This window comes from Ovis canadensis, chromosome 3 (assembly GCF_042477335.2).
Source record: "Ovis canadensis isolate MfBH-ARS-UI-01 breed Bighorn chromosome 3, ARS-UI_OviCan_v2, whole genome shotgun sequence".
Lineage (NCBI taxonomy): Eukaryota > Metazoa > Chordata > Mammalia > Artiodactyla > Bovidae > Ovis > Ovis canadensis.
Window position 1 is genome coordinate 57,238,581 of NC_091247.1, and position 22,693 is coordinate 57,261,273.

Genomic DNA, 22,693 nt, shown 5'->3' on the forward strand with positions numbered 1-22,693 from the left:
TCCTCATCAAAGCCTTTTTTTCAGGCTCCTCCTTAAGATCCCCTGGAGAAGGAAATGGCAGTCCCCTCCAGCACTCTTGCCTGGAAAATCCCATTGGACGTAGGAGCCTGATAGGCTACTGTCCGTGGGGTCACTAAGAGTCGGACACGACTGAGAGACTTCACTTTCACTCCTTGTCCTGGCCGGCTCCCAGGGAGCGCCTAGGAACCACCAGGGGGCACTGGGGAGCTACCACCATGCTAGCACTGTCTGGATTGGCCAAAACACAGTCTTGAATAATAGTTATTCCTTTGTTATGTGTTATATCACTTCTGCTGATTGGCATTCATAATATTTATTTTTTCTGCATAATACTTCATCCCCTTCCAATTATTTTTATATTTTCCTCTATTGGGTTATATGTTGGTTGGAAAAAATAAAAAACATAACCTGATTCATATAAGCTCGTCTGCATCTAGGGGTCAGGATGCCTGGGTTGTTCTAATCCCAGCTCTTAAAGGGCACTTACCTGAGAAATGCCAGGATGGGCTGTTAAAGTGGTATGTTTTATTTCTCTTCCAACATTAGTATAATGAAAGGGTTAAGAATATGGCCTTTGAGAAATAGGACTTGGGCAAGTTACTTAAAGTCTTTGTTCTGTGGGGATAATAATAATATCAGCTTATAAGGCTATAAGGGTTAAATGAAATAACACATGGAAATAGCTTGTTACAGTGCCTGGTACAAAAAAATGTTATGTTTAAAAACATCTATTTGCTCTTCCGTGGTGTGTGCTGTCCATAGGCTTTTGCACCTACTTGCCTGCTTATGTGAACAGTAATATCAGACAGAATATGAATTCCAGAAACTGCACAGCAACACTGGGCAGGACACCCCTGTGTCATCCTCCCCTACAGAAGAACTAAGATATACCAGGTTATTTTTTGTGATCATTGTATAAGCTCTAGAGGGAAATGTTAAAATATTTGGAAGCAGATATGATATCAGTGAATTTTTTAAAAATTTGATCAGTCTTTATCAACTGGTAGACACAGGTGGCTCAGTAGTAAAGGATACACCTGCCAATGTAAGACAGGCTGGAGACTCAGGTTTGACCCCTCAGTTGGGAAGATCCCCTGGAGAAAGAAATGGCAACCCACTCTAGTATTCTTGTCTGGGAAATTCCATGGACAGAGGATCCTGCTGAGCTACAGTCCATAGGGTCGCAAAGAGTCGGACATGACTGAGCCCAGGACCACCCACTGCCAGCGGATGGACCCACTGGCTCTATCTCCTGTCTTCCCAAAAGGCTGTGGTTATCCTTGCTCTTGTCCTAAGCCAGCAAGAGTAGGGTCTTCAGTTTCCACCTAGAACTGGTTGGGGAGCAACACTTAGAGGGTTGAAGCACTTGCGTGTCTGATTCTGTTAACCCTGAAACACCCTGCAATAACCGTCAAGCACCTCTCAAATGACGTGCTGTGCCAAGGACTGCGGCCATCCAGGAGCCTTGCTATGAGCAGGGAAGTCAGTCAGGGTGGCAAGGTGTGCACATGACTTGCGAGAGTGGCTTGGAAGCCATTGCAAGGTCTGGGATGGTAGAGATGGAAAAAATACTGAGGTGGCCCATGGACAGGGCTTAGCCAGCAAACAGTGAGGAAGAGGGTGGAGGGAAAAGTTTTGGAGGTTTTGACCCAGGAGAGCACAAGAAGATGGTGGGCCTGGGAGAGAAGCATTTGGGAATAAAATAGTGATGTGTCTTGGGGTTGACTCCAGGGTTTGTGTGCAGACCCCTCCCAGTTTCTAAGGTTGCTGCTTGAAACTTGGTATAATCTCTGGATGCCCATAAACATGTGATTCTCCGTGTGTTCCTCAAATGTCCCTTATTTGCATAACCTTTATACCACACAGCACCTATTTCATTTACTTAATATTTTTCTTTGAACTGACTCACTTTATCTGTACTTTTTAAAATGGAACTTTGTTGAAAGCAACCATGTCCAAGAAACCAGTTTTCCATACCTATATATTGGGCTGGCCAAAAGTTCCATTCAAGTTTTTCCGTAACATCTTAACGAAAAAAAACCCAAACGAACTTTCTGGCCAACCTAACAGATATATATATACATATATATATATATATTCTAATGTCTATTAAACTATTCATTTTAATAATAAAAATAGGAGAGGTTAGAACTTCCCTGGTGATTAAGACACTGCGGTTCCACGGTCGGGTGCTGGAGCCCTGGTTTAGGAACTAAGATCCCACATGCTGCATGCGGCCAAAAAATAGGAAAAAAATGTTGTTGTTGTTGTTGTTGTTGTTGTTCAGTTGCTCAGTCATGTCTTGCTCTTTGTAACCCCAAGAACTGCAGCACACCAGGCTTCTCTGTCCATCACCATCTCCCTGATTTCCTCAAACTCATGTCCATTGAGTCAGTGATGCCATCCAACCATCTCATCCTCTGTTACCCCCTTCTCCTCCTGCCTTCAATCTTTCCCAGCATCAGGGTCTTTTCCAATGAATTTCACATAAGGAGGCCAAAGTATTGGAGCTTCAGTTTCAGCAACAGTCCTTCCAATGAATATTCAGGGTTGATTTCATTTAGGATTGACTGGTTTGATTTCCTTCCTTTCAAGGGACTCTCAAGAGTCTTCTCCAACACCACACTTTGAAAGCGTTAATTCTTCGGTGCTCAGCCTTTTTTATGGTCCAACTCTCACATCCGTACATGCTGCTGCTGCTGCTGCTGCTTCTAAGTCGCTTCGGTCGTGTCCGACTCTGTGCGACCCCATAGACAGAAGCCCACCAGGCTCCCCCATCTCTAGGATTCTTCAAGCAAGAATACTGGAGTAGGTTGCCATTTCCTTCTCCAATACGTGAAAGTGAAAAGTGAAAGGGAAGTCACTCAGTCGTGTCTGACTCTTAGCGACCCCATGGACTGCAGCCTACCAGGCTCCACTGTCCATGGGATTTTCCAGGCAAGAGTACTGGAGTGGGGTGCCATCACCTTCTCTGCATCCATACATGACTACTGGAAAAACCATAGCTTTGACTACACAGACCTTTGTTGGCAAAGTTATGTCTTTACTTTTTAAAACTGTCTAGATTTTAAAAAATAATAATGTTTTAAAAGTGATTTTTTTTTTTAAATAGAATTGAGATGGGAATTGGGAATGAGGTGCTATAGTTTTTCATGAAGTGAGGAGGAGGCATGAGTTGGGTATTGCTATACTGTGTGCCTACTTAGTTGCTCAGTCGAGTCCAGCTCTTTGCAACCCCGTGGACTGTAACCCACCAGGCTGGTCCGTCCATGGGATTCTCCAGGCAAGAATACTGGAGTGGGTTGCCATTTCTTCCTCTAGGGGAACTTCCCAATCCACGGATCGAACGTGTCTCTCCTGCACTGGCTGGTGAATTCTTTACCACCGAACCGCCTGGGAAGCCCTGTGATGACGCATATAAAGTATCAAAATACAATATACCTACCAGAAACATTACTTTCTTAGCCCTCCCACTATCCTGTTCTAATTTTCTCCACCTTTGCTTCCATATGACTATGAAATCATTTTTGGTTTCCTCTACATGATTACGGAGAAAGCAATGGCATCCCACTCCCTTGCCAGGAAAATCCCATGGACGGAGGAGCCTGGTGGGCTGCAGTCCAAAGGGTCGCTAAGAGTTGGACAGGACTGCAGCGACTTAGCAGCAGTAGCAGCTACATGACTAACCCACTCGAGCACACACAGCAGGGTCAGATGCAGGAGCCGGCCTCCTGGCTCTTTTATCAAGAGTCACTGGGTAGAGGTGGCTGGTGTGGCATTATTATTCTTAGCATCATCTCTTGCTGGTGGGGTTTGAGGTCTCTCCCAGAGCTGCCTACCTATTTAGGGACCTCCTCAGACGTTTCCCAGTTCCTGGTGCCCAGGAGCTGTTGATTTTGGCCAGCTGCTGGGCCTGCGGGAGCCAGGGAGAGGACTTCTGGAGAGAGGCTGTTGGAGCTCAGTGCTCTGGGAGGCAGCTCTGACTTGCCTGGCTGTTCCTTTGTGTTCTGTGCTTTATTGGCCCCAGATAAGCACTTCCTGTTCCCCATTGATTATCCGCAGATCCTGCTTCCTGTCTCCTCAATACCTGGGATGCCTTCCAGCTTCTCCTCCCACAGGGAAAATCCATAAACTTCAGATTTCCCAGGCCTGCTTTTGGTCAATGGGCTTTGCAGTCATTACTGGTCTTGCTGTCCAGTCATATTGTCTGTGGCTCCTTCCCCTCTGTCTAGGAACTTAGTTTCTCATTGTGCCAGCCAGGAGGGCAAAGTTCATGAGGCCTGGTCCCACCTCTCCCTCTTGCCAGCCAGAATGTCCATATCTACCTTCAGGCTTAGATCAGAATAAACAGACTGTGCCTCACAGATCGATTTTAACTAAGTGTTAGTGGCTGCCTGGTGTACTGGGTTGAAGATTCTGAGGTCTTACCCAACATTAATTGGGAAGAGTATCATGATCCATTAACAGTGTCTGCTATGGGTCCACCAGGGGTGTGTGGCATTACCCATATCAATATTTGCTATCCCAAGATGTTGTTTAGTCGCTAAGTAGTGTATGACTCTTTAGACCCCATGGGCTGTAGCCCACCAAGCTCCTCTGTCCATGGGATTTCCCTGGCAAGAATAATGGAGTGGGTTGCTATTTCCTTCTCCAGGGTATCTTCCCAACCCAGGGATGGAACCCGTGTCTCCTGCATTTGTAGGTAGATTCTCTACCACTGAGTCACTTGGGAATCCCAAGATTCTAAGACGAAATGGAAGCCTCTAGAGGACAGAGAGCATTCCCTGTACTCTCAGAGTCATATCATAAAAGTCCAAAGCCCCATATTTCCCATTCCAACTGGACCATCAGCTAGTTTATGACCTTGAGTAAATCCAAGAGCATTCAGCAGGCTAAGTTTCCCCATATTTGTTTTTTTAATGTGGACCATTTTAAAAGTCTTTATTGAATTTATTACAATGTCGCTTCTGTCTTACCTTTTGATGTTTTGGCCAGAAGACATGTGGGATCTTAACTCCCAGACCAGAGATCAAATTCACACCCCCTGTACTGGAAGCCTAAGTTTTTGTTTAGTTTTACTTTTATTTATTTTTTAATTGAAGGATAATTGCTTTACAGAATTTTGTTTTTTGTCAAACCTCAACAATGAATCAGCCATAGGTATACATATATCCCCTCTCTCTTGAACCTCCCTTCCATCTCCCTCCCCATCCCACCTCTCTAGGTTGACACAGAGCCTGTGGAAGCCTAAGTCTTAACCACTGGATTGCCAGGGAAGTCCCAGGAAGGAAGGTTCTTTCTTTTTAAACAAAATAAACAAGTGGGACCTAATTAAACTTAAAAGCTTTTGCAGAGCAAAGGAAACTACAAACAAAAAAAAAAGAAAAGACAACCCACAGAATGGGAGAAAATAATAGCCAATGAAACAACTGACAAAGAATTAATTTTCAAAATATACAAGCAGCTCATACAACTCAATATGGGAAAAACAAACAACCCAATCATAAAGTGGGAAAAAGACCTAAACAGACATTTCTCCAAAGAAAACATACAGATGACTAACAAACACATGAAAAGATGCTCAACATTGCTCATCATTAGAGAAATGCAAATCAGAACTACAATGAGATACCAGCTCACACCAGTCAGAATGACCATCATCAAAAAGTGTATAAATAATAAATGCTGGAGAGGGTGTGGAGGAAAGGGAACCCTCTTGCATTTCTGGTGGGAATGTAAGTTGACACGGTCTTTATGGAAGATGGTATGGAGATTCCTTAAAAAAAAAAAACAAAACAGGAATAAAACCACCATATGACCCAGCAATCCCACTCCTGGGCATATACCCTGAAGAAACCAAAATTGAAAAAGATACATGTATCCCAGTGTTCATTGTAGCACTATTTACAACAGCTAGAACATGGAAGTAACCTAGATGTCCATCGACAGATGAATGGATAAAGAAGCTGTGATTGATACACACACACACACACACACACACACACACACACACAATGGAATACTACTCAGCCATAAAAAGGAATACATTTGAGTCTAGAACCTTTTATACAGAGTGAAGTAAGTCAGAAAGAGAAATGTAAATACCGTATACTGATGCACATATATAGAATTTAGAAAGATGGCACTGTTGAATTTATTTTTAGGGCAGCAATGGAGAGAACAGACCTATGGACACAGTGGGAGGGAGGAGGGAAAGGGTGAGATGTATGGAGAGAGTAACATGGAAATTTACAATACCATATGTAAAATAGCCAGCCGATGGGAATTTGCTATATGACTCAGGGAACTCAAACAGGAGCTCTGTGGAAAATCTAGAGGGGTGGGATAGGGAGGGAGGCACTGGAGGGAGGGGAGGCTCAGGAGGGAGGGCACATGGGTGTACCTATGGCTGATTCTTGTTGATGTTTGACAGAAAACAGCAAAATTTTATAAAGTAATTATCCTCCAATTAAAAAATAAAGTGGAAAAAAAATTGGCAGTACCACATGGCATGAGGATCTTAGTTCCCCAACGAGGGATTGAACTCTCACCCTCTGCATTGAGAGCTCAGGGTCTTAACCATTGGATTGCCAGGAATGTCCCTCTCCATCTTTAAAATGAGAATGATAGTATCTGCTTCATCCATATCCAAGGATCAGCAAGATCAAATGAATTAACTAAAGTGCTTTCACAAGTAAGTGACTGCAGAAGTGTATTCTGCCTGCATGCCCCAGCTCAGATGCCGTCTCCTGTGTGAAGTCTTCAGTGTTTCCATGAGAATTCTGCCCACTGCAGTCCTCTTCTCTGAACCTGTCATCTGCTTACTTATATTCCAGTTGTTTATACGCCTTTAAAAAAAATCTCCCCTGTGACATATCATGCACATAAACCACCACCTGATAGAGGAGGTAACCATTAAACATTTATGGAGTGTTTTGCACAGAGCTTTTGCTGCCTGTTGGTCAGTTTTATAAGTACAAGTAGGCAGTTCTGTAAGAATGAGAAGCCACCTGCTAGTTTTAAATAGCATAGTTTTATGTTTTAGAAGGTTTCCCTGGTGGCTCAGACAGTAAAGAATCTGCCTGGAGAAGGGAATGGCAACCCATTCCAGTATTCTTGCCTGGGAAATCCCATGGATATAGAAGTGTGGTGGGCTACAGCCTGTGGGTTCACAGAGTTGAACACAATTAAGCATGCATTTATGGGCACTGAAAATGTTTTAGGAAGATATTTCTGGAGGGCCAATGAGGGTGAGCTGGAAGAGATGGGTAGAGAGACAGAAGCATTGGTGACACTGTGGAAGAGGACTGGGACCCCTTAATCTCCATCCAACAACATGTTCTTTGATGTGGACACCAGACATTTTTGTCAGTCTGGGGCCAAATGACCTACAGCCCACACCTCACCCCTTTCTCTGTCCATGCAATTATTCTGGCAAGAATGTTGGAGAGGGTTGCCATTTCTTCCTCCAGTGGATCTTCCCGACCCAGGAATCGAACCTGGGTCTCCTGCATCAGCAGCCGGGTTCTTTACCACTGGCCACCTGAGAAGGCCCCCCCTCCTGGATAGTCGAGCAAACACTGAACAGGAGCCAGGAGACCAGATGCAGATCCTGCAGTGGCCTAGCTATGAAATAGGGAGGACCTGAACCCTAGAATCTAGAAAGATGCTCAGGATCCATGGAACTTGGTGGCCAGTGGGAGATAGGGGAGGTGGCTAAAGGCGTTAAGGTGGTAGATTTGGAGTTTTCTAGTTGGGGAAACTGAAGGTGCAGTTTGGGGGGATGAAAATAATCTAGAGTTGCTATTATATTCATAGCTTTGCTTTCTATTTTAGTAATATACTATATGCTGCATGCTGTGTGTGCTTAGTTACTCAGTCATGTCTGACTCTTTGCAACCCCATGGACCACACCTGCCAGGCTTTGTGGAAATGTCAAATGAGTAAGAAAAGCACAAAGAAGAAAGTAAAATTGCCCGAAATGCTAAAACCCATTGAGAACATTTTGGTGACTCTCCTGGGTCCCACAGCTGGCTTTTCTCACTGAACGGTTTGCCCAAGACATTTATGTGGTCAGTAAGTGTAGACCAACCAGGGGGCACACAGAGCCTGGAACCACAGGAGCCAAAATGGGAGAGGGCTTATGGGCAGGAAATATGTTTCCCCAGAGATGTCCATAGGATTTGGCAGATTAAAAGCCAGTTGCCTTTATTTTCTTTCTCAGGTCATCAGGGGCCTGGTAGTAACGAGATGGGTGGGAAGTGGAAGTGGCAGTGGCTTCCTGGGCTGCCCTCTGCCTTTGCACACGTCCACACCCCGCAGACCACGCCCTCAGCTCCCATCAGACCTGCCCTCCTCCCTCCTTAGTGAAAGTCTAATACGACAAAGACTGCACAGTTCTCTGGAATTACGAGGAACCCCAGAGACCCCTCTCCTAGGCCTCCTCCCGCCTGCCTCTGCTGCTGCTAAGTCACTTCAGTCGTGTCCGACTCTGTCCGACCCCATAGACAGCAGCCCACCAGGCTCCCCCGTCCCTGGGATTTTCCAGGCAAGAACACTGGAGTGGGTTCCGCCTACCTCTACACCTGCTCATTTCGCACTCTCACCCTTTCTCTGCCCCTGCCCAACTCCCATAGACTGTAAAGCCCTTTTTGGCTGCGCACGTTTTTTCTGTCCTTCAAATCAGTATTTGTCCAGATGACAATTCCCAGCCTCACTTATAAGAGAAATGCAAATGGAACCTATGGTGAGCTCGTGTTTTTTACCTGTCCACCTGGCAAAGATCATTACATTGAATAACACTACGTGGGCAGGGGCTTGGGGAGATGAGCTCCCTTGTACATTGCTGGTAAGGGTGTAGACAGGGAGGTCTTTGATAACACTCTCCAAAAGCCAGGGGTCCAGGGACTTCCCTGCTGGTCCAGTGGCTAAGACTCTGTGCTTCCAGTTCAGGGGACCGGGTTTCAATCCCTGGTCCAGGAACTAGATCTCACATGCGACAATTAAGAGATCCTATGTGCTGCAACTAAGATATAGAGTAGCCAAATAAAATAAATATTTTTTTAAAAAGCCAAAGGTGCATACCTTTGACCTAGCAGTTCCCTTGCAACTGGAAATAGGCCCTACAACTGTACTCAGACATAAGCAATGTGATGAGGATATTCATGGTAGCAAAAGACTGCGAAGCGCCTGTATGTCTATGACTGTGCAGCTGGTTAAAAGGTTGTGTTACCTTCATGCTGTGGACAGCATGGGCCGTTAAGAGAATGAGGCAGCTCTGTGTGTGCACATGACTGTGGTGCACGGGCCGAGGCCACAGCAGGGCCGTGGCAGATGATTGTACCTGGAGGCAGGGGTGCACTGTCAGTATATACCAGAGTGGCCACAACAAGACCAGAGCCAGAAGGGGTCAGGCAGGGGTCTGCCCAGGGAACAGTTGGCCAGGTCTTCAACACCAGTCCCTGTGAAGAAGCTTCTTTCTCTATGATGTATCCATTGTCAGGCAGTGAGCACAGAAGCTGCCTGGGCGCAGCAGCATGCTTGCATGCTAAGTCGCTTCAGCTGTGTCAGGCTCTTTGCGACCCCATGGACTGTAGCCTGCCAGGCTCCTCTGTCCATGGGATTCCCCAGGCAAGAATACTGGAGTGGGTAGTCACACCCTCCTCCAGGGAATCTTCCCGACCCAGAGGCTGAACCCACATCTCCTGCGGCTCCTGCGTTGCAGGTGGATTCTTTACCGCTGAGCCACCAGGGAAGCTCCTGGGCCCAGCATACCCAAGGTCAAAGCCACTGCAAGTGGGTACATAGGACATAGGAGGCACATAACTCCAGACTTGGAAATGAGGACCCAAAAGCAGTTTGACTCTGACTTTTCTGGAAAGCCCAGGTCTCCGTCCCAGAGGCCCCTTTAGCACAGAGTGGGAGCCCCCACAGCTCTGGGGACAGAGTTCCCCTGCTCCCTCCAGAAGGAGGACACTGCAGTCAGGAAGACGTGCCTGGTTGAGTGTCCTGCTCTCCCTCAAGGCCACTTCAGCTGAGAACCACACGTGGCAGCCTCCCACCAGCTGTGGACACAGCCAGCAGCCCCAGCCAGTTGGGGCAGACCTGACACTCCCTCAGCTTCTCTTGCCCGCAGGCTCTGGTGTTGCCCCAGCCAGTCATAAGCATCTCTTCCCCACACTGCCGTCGGCAACTCACCATGGGAGCTCACAGTCTGCCATAGTGGGAAGATTTTCACTATGAATCCAGCAAATGCTGCAAAGCAGGCTTCATCTTTCTGTTTTCGCTTAGACAGCCAGTTGTTAAATGTTTACCTGTACAGGACGTCTCCCCACGGAGCACCCAGAGATGAGTGAGGGGCTGAACCCTATTAATTAGCTCTTCCCTGCCCCTGGGAAAAGTGCGAGTAAGAGGCTCATCCCGAGAGCGTGTCATGTGCCCGACCTTGGTCCTCTCCTGGGTGACCATTCCTGTAAATAAAAAACCCTTTATTCCCATTTTACTGGCAAGAAAGCAGAGGTTATTCAAGGTCAAGAAACATCCTCAGGAACACAGATTGGAAGTGGGGGTCAGATTCCCCGAGTTCTGCATCCACTGAGCCCCTCAACTCAGGCTCCGCTCACGGGCACGCCCTGTGCTTTAGACAAGTATTTGATTTCTCTTCCACAGAAGGCCATCTGGTTCGGGTCCCAAACCTCAGGCTGATGAAGTGAAACAGTCTCATTTTAAAAGGTGAGATGACCTAGTTCAGAGAGGTTAGAGAAAGCCTGGAACCCTGCTCTCTCACCTTTTGTGCTCTGTCCTTTCACCACTAGAAATTGGCCTCTGGTAGAGATTTTTTTTTTTTTAATTTTACTTTACAATACTGTATTGGTTTTGCCATACATTGACATGAATCCGCCACGGGTGTACATGAGTTCCCAATCCTGAACACCCCTCCCACCTCTCTCCCCATATTAAGAGATATTTTTTAAAACAACTTTCTTCAGCTCTGGTGTTGTTCAGTTGCTAGGTCCTGTCCGTCTCTTTGCAACCCCATCGATTGCAACACCCCAGGCTCCTCTGTCCTCCACTATCACCTGGAGTTTGCTCAGTGTCCACTGAGTCAGCGATACTATCTAACCATCTCATCCTCTGTCACCCCCTTCTCCTCCTGCCCTCACTCTTTCCCAGCATCAGGGTCTTTCCCGGTAAGTCGGCTCTTCGCATCAAGTAGCCAGAGTGTTGGAGCTTCAGCATCAGTCCTTCCAATGAATATTCAGGATTGATTTCCTTTAGTACTGACTGGTTTGATCTCCTTGCTGCCCAAGGGACTCTCAAAAGTCTTCTCCAGCACCACTGTTCGAAAGCATCAATTCTTTGGTGCTCAGCCTTCTTTATGGTCCAACTCTCATATCTGTACATGACTACTGGAAAAAATATAGCTTTGACTATATGAACCTTTGTTGGCAAAGTGATGTCTCTGCTTTTTAATACGCTGTCTAGGGTTGTCAAAGCTTTTCTTCCAAGAAGCAAGCTTCTTTTTATTTCATGGCTGCAGTCACTGTCCGCAATGATTTTTCAGCCCAAGAAAATAAAATCTGTCACTTGGGAGTTCCCTGGTGGTCCAGTGGTTAAGAATCTGTGCTTGCAATGTAGGGGGCACTGGTTTCATCCCTGGTTGGGGAACTAAGATCACACATGCTACAAGGTATGGTCAAAAAAGGGGGAAAAAAAATCTGGTAGGCAAAACGGCCAGATTCTCTGAATTGGGAGGGGAAGAGAATAGGTTGAGGCCATCCAGGAAAGAAGGGGAATTATTGGGGGAAAGGGCAGGAAATGGGTACTTATGGAGAAACTGAAACCCAGCCCGCCCACTCTTATTTTTGAGTTTACTCTATAGTCATGGAATGTTCTTGGAGCCCCTCTGCTGCCAGTGCACAGAGGGGCTCCAAAAAGTTGCTGTGACAGGTGCTGGAGAGACAAAATTCCCTTCCCTGGCTTAAAACACTAGCCAAATGTGGTTCTAAATAACTTTTCCAAGGAAAATTGGGTCTGTCATATTAAATTGAAAAGTCACTTATCATAGGGCTTTATAGATTTATTAATTGGATTTATTTGTAACAATTCACCTATCAACAAAACTTCAAGAAGAAACACAGCCATCTACACTTGAGCAAAACCAAAAAAGGTGATTGTACTGGGGGTTTAGTGCTATTCAGAAAATTAAGCAGATGCAGAAACTACTCATCTATAGATAAAGGAAATAAGGAATAAGAGTGTAAACCTTTTTTTATACTTTGCTCCTGGAACTATGTCTAATCCATCAAGTTTGGGATCCAGTTCTTCTAATGCATGCTCAGTCGCTCAATTGTGTCTGACTCTTTGCAACCCCATGGAGTAGGCTCGTTTTCCATGGGACTTTCCGGGCAAGAATACTGGAGTGGGTTGCCATTTCCTCCTCCAGGGGATCTTCCAATCCAACAGTCAAACCTGGGTCTCCGGTGTCTCCTGCATTGTAGGCATGTTCCTTACCAATGAGCCACTGGGGAAGCCAGTTTTTCTACTACTTTCATTTTATCTTTTTCAGTGACTTTTTTTTTTTTAATTTAGCTGTGCCAGGTCTTAGTTGCAGTACTCAGGATCTTTCATCTTCCATTGTGGCATGTAGGATCTTTTTTAGTTTTGTTGTTGTTCAGTCGCTCCGTCATGTTTGACTCTTTGCGACCCTATGAATTGCAGCACGCCAGGCTTCCCTGTCATTCACTATCTCCTGGAGTGTGCTCAAACTCATGTCCATTGAGTCAAAGATGCCACTCAACCATCTCATCCTCTGTCACCCACTTCTCCTGCCCTCAATCTTTCCCAGCATCAGGGTCTTTTCCAATGAATCAGCTCTTCGCATAAGGTGGCCAGAGTACTGGAGCTTCAGCTTCAGCATCAGTCCTTCCAATGAATATTCAGGGTTGATTTCCTTTAACATTAACTGGTTTGATCTCCTTGCTGTCCAAAGGACTCTCAAAAGTCTTCTGCAGTGCCACAGTTCGAAACCATCTATTCTTCTGCACTCAGCCTTCTTTATGGTCCGACTCTCACATCCATACATGATTACTGGAAAACCATAGCTTTGATATATGGACCTTTGTTGGCAAAGTGATGTCTCTGCTTTTTAATACACTGTCTAGGTTTGTCATAGCTTTTCTTCCAAGGAGCAAACGTCTTTTGGTTGCAGTCACCATCCACAGTGATTTTGGAGCCTAAGAAAATAAAATCTGTCACTGTTTCCATTTTTCCCCCATCTGTTTGCCATGAAATGATAGGACTGGATGCCATGATCTTTGTTTTTGAACGCTGGGTTTTAAGCCAGCTTTTTCACTCTTCTCATTCACCTTCATCAAGAGGCTCTTTAGTTCTTCTTCGCTTTCTGGCATTAGGGTGGTGTCATCTGCATATCTGAGGTTATTGATATTTCTCCCGGCAATCTTGATTCCAGCTTGTGCTTCATCCAGCCCAGCATTTTGCATGATGTACTCCTCATGTAAATTCAACAAGCAGGGTGACAATATATAGCCTGGACATACTCCTTTCCTAGTTTGGAACCAGTCCATTGTTCCATGTCTTGTTCTAACTGTTGCTTCTTGACCTGCATACAGTTTTCTCAGAAGGCAGATAAGGTGGTCTGATATTCGCATCTCTTTAAGAATTTTTCCAGTCTGTTGTCTTCCATACAGTCAAAGGCTTTAGCATAGTCATTGAAGCAGAAGTAGATGTTTTTATGGCATTCTCTTGCTTTTTCTATGATCCAGCGGATATTGACAATTTGATCTCTGATTCCTCTGCCTTCTCTAAATCCAGCTTGTATTTTTTTTTGTTACAGCATGCATACTCTTAGTTGCCATGTATGGGATCTAGTTCCCTGACCAAAGATCAAACCCAGGCATCCTGCTTTGGGAGTGTGGTATCTTAGCCACTGGACCACCAGGGAAATCCCTATAATACAATTCTTGGTGTTAAAAATCACCTTTAAAAGGAATCGGAGAGTGTTTCTCATGGTGTCCTTGTCACTGTGGGGTGGATGGCCATCTGCCTTCAGGGTTGGGTCTCTGGCCTGTGTTCCTGGATGGCTGGCCCACCATGTGATCTGGGAGGGAGGCTTGGGAAGGTCTTTTCTGTATTAAACAGGGCCCAATTCTAGTGTCCCAGAATCTTCATTCACCATGAGGGACCAGAGAGGCAGGAAAGACTGGTCACCTAAGCGGATGAGCTTCTGCTCCAACACATGAAAACCATGATACAGGAAAGGTAGACACAGGGGCCCTTTCCTTCTGTGCCAAATCTGTCCCTCCCCCCAAGGAGAAGAGGAGGGATTTGGTGGAGTGGAGCTGACTTGCCTTCTGGCTTCCGGCTGTAAGGAGCCTCTGACTGGGAACACCGATGTTGCGTCTGTACCATGAGGCTTTGCTTCCTCTCTTGCCTGGACCTGCTTACAGGGTTTTCTGTGAGAACACTTAGATGGGGAGAATGTGGGTGTTGCCAAGAGTCCTGAGTGTCCTGTCTCCATCACAGCAAGTTTGGAACTGGGGGGCCTGGTGGGGAAGGGGCTGTCCCTACCTTCTGGGAGGCAGAGGGTTAATCTCCAGCGCTCATTGGCAGTTCTGCCTCTGGACAGGGCATGCTGGGATTTCCTCCCAGCTGTTTTGCATCATGAAGATTTGTGTGCTGGGGAAATTCCAGGGCACAGCTGCAATTAATCTGCTGCACAGTCTCCAGGCGCAACATGGTTCTGCGGGCCCAGCGCCCCACCTCCCTCCAGGAGGAGGGCTCCGGTTCTCCAGTGAGAGACCCTACACAGGGACTCTTCCCCAGGCTGGACCTGAGCGGAAACTGCCCACCGGTGCTGTGCTTAGTCGCTCAGATGTGACTGACTCTTTGCGACCTCATGGACTGTAGCCCGCCAGGCTCCTCTGTCCCTAGGAATTCCTAGGAAAGAATATTGGAGTGGGTTGACATGCCGTCCTCCAGGGAATCTTCCCAACCCAGGGTTAGAACTCAGGTCTCCCACATTGCAGGTGGGTTCTTTACTGTCTGAGCCACCAAGGAAGCCCCTGCCCACCTGGCCAAGGGCTATCCCCATGGAGGGGCCTAGGGAGGGGACCGAGATACTGAAAGGATCCCAGAACATTCAGAAAAAGAGCAGGAGCACCCCCTATAAATAATAAGGCCAAAGTAACACTGATAGCGGGGCTTCCCAGCTGGCACTAGTGGTAAAGAACCTGCCTGCCAATGACGTAAGAGATGCAGGTTCGATCCCTGGTCAGGAAGGTCCCCTGGAGAAGGGCATAGTAACCCACTCCAGTATTCTTGCCTGGAGAATTCCATGGACAGAGGAACCAGGCGGGCTACAGCCCATGGGGTTGCAAAAAGTCAGATGCCACCAAGCCCACAGGCAGGCAGTGCTGATAGCAACATTTGATAAAGATGTCAACAAGGAAGGAAGGAAGGAAAGAAAACTGTTCAGTCTCACTTAAGAGTATAGAAGTAAAAATCTGAAAATATTCATGTATAGCATTACACAATACATACAAGTACAAACAAGCCACTGTGATCAAATAGGATTTACCTGGAGAATGCGAGGGTGCTTCAATGTAAGGAAATCTGTTTCTAGGTATAATCTCCAGTCTGAGTCAAGTAAGAGAACCCACCTTTTCGGTAGATCCTATGAGAAGTCAACAACTGTCCCAGTGAAAGAGATTTGAAAATAGGAATAGAATCATCCTTCCTTAACGTAAAGACACGTTCTAAACCACAGCCTCACTCTACTTAACTGAACCACAATACCACAATAGCAGGTCTTCCTATATACATGTGTGTGTGTGTGTGTGTATATATATATATATATATATGTGTGTGTGTGTGTGTGTGTGTGTGTGTGTATAACTGAATCACTGTGCTAAACATCTGAAACTGATGCAACATTGTAAATCAACTATAAAAAAGTAGAGACAGGAAACTTCCCTGGTAGTCCAGTGGCTAAGACTTCACATTTCCAATGCCCGGGGCACCAGTTCGATCCCTAGCTGGGGAACTAAGATCCTACATGCTGCACGGCCTGGCCAAAAGAAAATTTAAAAAAAAAAACAAAAAAACACTTTAACAACTTCAAGTGTGTTCCATGGAACCCTCACACCCGGAAAAGAGTTTCCCAGATTCAATAAGATTGGGAAGCTGCCTACCCGGCCTGTCTCAGGGAGCCACTGCGCACAGCAGCATGTTAAGTAGCATTTGTAAATTGAGAGTTAGCAGTCCTCACCATTTGGGTCCTCACCATTCTTTCTGTGTGTGTGTGTGTGTGTGTGTGTGTGTGTTTTTGAGGCTCAAAACAGAGTGCTTATCCCATAAGTGGTGGCTCTTGCTGTTGCCTGGCCATTGGTGCATTGAGGCCCCACAGGCCCCTTGTGTTCCATCCCAGTGAGCATCCGCTAGTAGGGAGGTTCTGAAGTCCCACCATGATACACTGTATCTGAAGTCAGAAGCCAGCTGTGGCCAGTTGGACGGAGCCTAGGCTGGGCTTGGAGAAACCAGCAGTTTTCATTTGCCCACATGCCATCACTATGCAGAGCATCTAGGCTCAGCCACACATCTCTTAATCCCCAAGAACATGTTCTCCACCAATGAGTGATGAGCCCCGTGGGGCTGGCTGCTCACACATGAGAATTACAGCAAGAGAGATTTATTTCCGCTGAACATCGGGCTGAGCCTGACTTAGGAATTTAGGAGTGCACAGCCACCTCCAAAGGTCTGGGGATGCGGTCGGGAAGGCTTACAAGGGGGTGTTGCTGGCTCCTTCTGTCCCAACCTGTGGTGCTGGGAAGCTCAGCTGTCCCTTTAGAATGCTCCTTTCCTTGGAATTATGATGCAGAGATATTCCATGACACCAAGCTGCAGGGGCTCCAGCTCTTACAGGTCTCTCCCCACTCCTTACTCCCACCACTGGTTTCAAAATCTTAAAAAAAAAAAAAAAAAACAGGCGAAGAGTAGAAAGAGGGAAATGACAGCCCTCCATTTCCCTACCTTTTGGAATGAACTGTTTCTGAACACAGACACACCCATGTGATACACCCTCAACCTCCATGATCGGCTGGAGCTGGAAGGGTCCTGGGAAGATGCATACTATTCCCGGAACCCCCTCTCCATGGCTGCCTGACTGAGCTGTAAGGAGCCAGACTTCAGCAGTGGACCAGGCTAAAGATCTTTAGCCACCCTCCGAGCTTCCAGGTTTCAGTTATAATTAGTGAGTGAGAGTGGATCCTGTGTGCAGGAAAGAGATCCCTCCTACAGTGTTAGTGGGAATGTAAGTTGGAGCAGCCACTCTGGAAAAACTGAAAATGGAGTTACCTTATGATCCAGCAATCCCACTCTGAGGCATATTTCTGGAGAAAACTGTAATTTGAAAAGATACATGCACCTCCACGTTCATAGCAGCACTATTTACAGTATCCAAGACACAAGAGCAACCTTAACATCCATTGACAGATAAATGGATAAAGAGCATGTGCTACATATACACTATGGAATATTGTTGTTGTTTAGTTGCTAAGTCGTGTCTCACTCTTTTCGGCCCCATGGACTATAGCCAACCAGGCTTCTCTGTCCATGGGATTTTCTAGGCAAGAATGCTGGAGTGTGTTGCCATTTCCTTCTCCGGGGGATCTTTCCAACTCAGGGTCAAACCTGCTCTTCCTTCTTGGCAGGCAGATTCTTTACCACTTAAGAAGCCCACGATGAAATATTACTCAGCCATAAAAAATAATAAAACAATGCTATTTGCAGCAATATAGATGGACCTTAGATATTATCATAGAAAGTGAAATAACTCAGACAAAGACAAATACTATATGATATCACTTAAATGGAAATCTAAAATATGATACAAATGAACTTATATACAAAACTGAACAGACTCACAGACATAGAAAATAAACTTATGGTCACCAAAGGGGAAAGGGGGTGGGAGAGGGCTAAATTAGGAATTTGGGAGTAGCCGATACAGACTGCCATGTACAAAATAGACAGAGGGATAGCACAGGGAATTGTATTCAATATCTTATAATAACCTATAGTGAAAAAGAATACACACACACACATATATAGATAGGCAGTTTTGCCCCTCCCAGAGATATTTGGTGAAGGCTGGAAATTTGGCAAAGTCTGGAGACATTTTCGGTTATTATAACCAGGCAGAAGAGTGAGTGCTACTGGTATTCAGTAGGTAGAAGCCAGGGATGCTGCTAAACATCTTCAAATGAACAGGACAGCCCCCACTACAAAGAATTCAGTGGTGCCACTGTTCAGAAACTGCAAGAATCCTACAAGCTTGCTACGTCTACCAGCCCATAAGGTCAGCAGATAGTATTCGTAAAGAGCCCAAACTCCAGCACTGTCCCAAGTCGGGATTCAGATCGATTCCTCTGGACCACGCCAACATGCATATCTAAGAACATCCCTGGAAAGCAACAAGAGTGAAGAGTGTTCAGTGTTGACCCTTGTGACTGTAGGTAGATAGGGAATCAGATGCTGGAAGAGTTTATGGATTTTAGGAACACTGGTGTTTCACATGATGGGGGGTATATTTGGAACACGTCACCCGGTATTTGTGGTTGTAGAGAAACAAGTGTGATAATTAGTACTCACATGCAAGCTCCGGCCACCTCAAGAGTCCCTACAGTAATACATTGCCACGTATGTATTCATTCAGCTTCTGGGTGGCCAGCCCTGTTTGAGACATAAAAGGAGAGGGAAAAAAAAAAAAATCAGAGCCAAGAAAAGGCTGTGGGGGGCAGTAGAATGTTCCAGAAGATGATGTTAAGAAAAGCTTTATGAATCATGTAGTGGTGAGGAGTGTGGGATTTGAAGTCAAGAGACCTCAGCTCCAGCTCTTCATAACGTGGGCAAGTCATCTACCCTGAATTTACTTCCATTAGCTGGTCTTGCAGATTAGGACAGCCACCCCAGCATGTCATAGCAGAGTTGTCATGGAAATTAAACTGTTTTACATACGTAAGTCTACTGTGAAAACTGTCAGGGTGGCACAAATGTTGTTATTCACTGAGGAAATGAGTTTTTACTAATGATACATTTGTCCAGTGCCGTTGACTTGCCAAAGGCATTTAAATCACAGTTAGTTCACCCAGGAAATGTAGGCTCTGAGAAGGGAACTAAATGAGTGGGGGTGTAAAGGAAGGAAGCAGATAAGATAGGCAGAAGGTAGGGACAAAGATGACACTCAGCTGAGGGAGAGGCTCAGAGTGGACCTGTCCTTATTCATGAGGTCCCCATTCATTTCCACCTCCCTCGGCCGGGCCCACTTGGCCCACCCCAGCTGCTGTCTGTCCACTCCCTGGGCCTTGGCTAATGTGTCCTTGGGTTGTGATTCCTGCCTGTGGACACCTTGTGGCAAGTCCAGCCCCTGCCCTCTCAGTCATATTTTTGTGGTTGATGGAGAGCAAAGGGGTACTGCCCATCCTCCTTTCCTGACCTGTTTTCAGAGCTCAAGCCCAAATCATGATTTTATTCCCCAGTCCCAAAACTGAAGCAAGGGGGTAATTCAAAGACTTCTTTCTGTCTCCATGGGGAAGCACTTCCTGGAGCCGTCACTTCCCATGAGAGCTCAAATTTTCAAAGTAACCTCAAGAATTCTGCGAAGAGCCTACATGGCTGGTCTGCTGCCCAGAAGCACTGTATCAGTGTTGACACTAAGCCAGCATGTGTGTTTTGCTCCCGGCAAAGATTAATGGTTTGCTTATGAAAATAATAGCTGCCATTTATCAAACGCCATCCATGGGCACAGGACTGTGTTCAAGACTTGACATTGTCCCTAATCCTTCCAACAACCTGTCAAGTTAGTGATAATCGCCTTGCTCTATGGATGAAGAAACTGAGGTTCAGAGTTGTCAAGGCACTTATCCAGGGTTACACAGCAGAAACAGCAGAGTGAGAACCTGAGCCCATGAACACCCGACTCCAGAGCCCCTCACTGCCTCTCTACCCACTCTCTCCCAGGCTCTTGCCCAAGACTACTAGGCTGACGTTGAGGAGATCACTTTTCATTTAAAGTGTATGTGTGAGTGAGTGAGTGTGTGTGTGTGTGTGTGTATGTTAGGGACGGTTTGGTTGGCATTTTTTGCAGTGATGCATGGGAGGGCAGGATACTGGAAAATCTTTTCAAGATCAAGAAACACTACAGTGAAGTAAAGATCCACATCCTTGAATAAGGACAGATATTCCCCATGACCCTGGAGGTGTCAGGCAGATGGTTTGTATTCCTTCATTCCCCAGGTTGCTCTGGAGAGGCTGTTTCCTGGGGAGTGTTGTGTGTGATGCTGTGAGGGATGGAACTGAACAGACAGGATCACCATCTTGGAGCCCTGGGTCCCTTGATGAGTCTTGCTTGTCTCACACCTAATGACTCTCAGCAGTAGGGTCTTTGAATATTATACTTTGGTTAGTTGTGCTGTCATGCGTTTACCCCAAAATGACGGAGGGGCTGGTGGTGGTAGTGGTGTTGATGCATGCTCTACTCTGTTCCGATCTCTGGACACTGACCCAGTAAGGAGCATGCAGGTCGAATGAAGCTTGGTGTCTGTCCCCCAGCCCCTGGCCCCAACTCACTTGGAGCTCTGGCGCGGCCCCCTCTCACCAGCCACATTGCTTTCTGTCCCCTGTGTAGTACCTGCAGATGAAATGGCCACTCCTCGATGTCCCCGCCAGCACCACAGTCAAGGACGCCAGGTCACCGTCCCCAGCACACTTGGTAAGTCTGTTTCTTCTTAAAGCGCAGAAGGGATATTCTCACTGACCTTGTCCCATATCACTGCCTCCACCTTCCCGAAGGTCTAGCAGCGTTGCCCCAGGTGTGTGAGCCAGACGGTCAGGAGTGCAGCAATTAGAGTGTTGGCTTTGCATGTCCCTACCACTACCACCTCGGCACACTCACACACCACCCAGGATGTCATGTGATCAGAAATGCCAGCCCTGCCCCTGGCTTGTATTGGTCCTCCTCTGCCGCCCCTCCACCTTGGCAGTCCAGTTCTCTCTCTCCCGCTAGAGCTCGGTTCACAGCCCTCATTTCCTCTTTGGAGCTGCACAGCAACAGTTGAAGACGCTTTTCTGTACGTGATGTTATAGGAAAGAATTAATTAAAATATATGCAAACAAAAATCCCCAGGGGCAACCAACGTCTTTCTACCAATGTCCGAGGCAACAGGGTCACAAAGGAGGGTCTGGAGGGTCTGGAGGGTCCTGGGAGGAGGTGCAATGGGATCTGTCTCCTCACCTTAGGGCTTGCAACAGACTGAAATTGATGGGATAGGAGGTGCTCCCAGCTAGGACCCTGTATCCCTCTTTCCTGGGCTTTCTTAGAAGCTTGGAGCAACCCACATGCCCCATAAGCTGACTAGTGTTGTTCCACTGCAGTGAGTCTCAGAAACACAGAGCACACAGGTAGAAGGGAGACCTGGGAACATAGGATGCTTCTAAAACTTAATTCTGTAAAATTTCAATGGTTTTCCTCACTCACGCTCCCCCTTCCACCACGCTGGGTTGTTTGCAGGCAAATCCCAGATGTAGAATTTCATCTCATTCATATTTCATCTCTTCGTATTTTAAGATCTCCTGACAGTCTTTTTTCATTAAAAGCTTAGAATCCAGTGCAGGAGATACAAGAGATGTGTGTTCGATCCCTGGGTCAGGAAGATCCCCTGGAGGAGGAAATGGCAACCCACTCCAGTGTTCTTGCTTAGGAAATCCCATGGTCAGAGGCATCTGGCAGGCTACAGTCCATGGGGTTTCAAAGAATCAGACATGACTGAGCAACCGAGCACACAGCACACCTATCAAGTATACATCAGTAAAAACTAATAATTTTTTTAAAAAGCTTAAAAAAGAATTTAGAATCTAGTTGAGGAGAAGGAAGGTATCCCTAGAGAGATAAGTCCTGGCACGGTGAGCTTGTATGATTTCCAATAATCGTGAGACCAACTTCCAGGGTCTGAGCCCTGGGTAGTTTACAGACTGTGTAGTTCTCAGGTGACTGTCACAGCGATCCAGAAGAGGCTGCCCTGAGAGGTTCCGTGACCCGTCACCAAGACCTGAGCAGCCTAAAGAACACGCCCCACTGGGAGGTGGGACAGGCCTGGAAGTTGCCTGTGACCCTCTAGATTCCAAGACAACTGCTGATGGCCAAGTACAAGGTGCAAGCGCCCACTAGTGGCCAGTCGAGGACTGGGCATCCCAACGACCCCCATCACCACCACAAAACTGGCTTGTTCCCTCCCAGCACAGCCATCTGTCTTGATTTCTTTCTTTTTTTTTTTTTTTTCACTTTATTTGTTTTTCGGTACTGGGGCTTCACTGCTGCATGGGCTTTTCTCCAGTTGCAACGAGCAGGGGCGACTCTTCAGCGGTAGTGTTCAGGCTCTCTCGCTGCAGAGCACAGGCTCTCGGAGCATTCGGGCTTCAGTAGTTGCAGCTTCTGAGCTCTAGAGCGCAGGCTCCGGAGTTGTGGCACAGAGACTTAGTTGCTCCAAGGCATGTGGAATCTTCCCGGACCTGGAATTGAACTCAAGTCTCCTGCGCTAGCTGGTGGATTCTTTAGCACTGAGCCACCAGGGAAGCCCTCTTTCACTGTTTCAAATCC

At 46.6% G+C, this 22,693-nt stretch overlaps 1 protein-coding gene across 3 annotated transcripts in view; it reads left to right on the forward strand.

The window, feature by feature from the left end:
• Nucleotides 1-22,693, forward strand: part of TCF7L1 (transcription factor 7 like 1) — a 192,051-nt gene that overhangs the window by 148,906 nt on the left and 20,452 nt on the right. For all 3 annotated transcript variants that reach the window (XM_069583113.1, XM_069583114.1, XM_069583112.1), the window contains one exon: nucleotides 20,726-20,809. In XM_069583113.1, coding sequence (XP_069439214.1) covers nucleotides 20,726-20,809 — 84 coding nt within the window. The remainder of the gene's footprint in view (nucleotides 1-20,725; nucleotides 20,810-22,693) is intronic.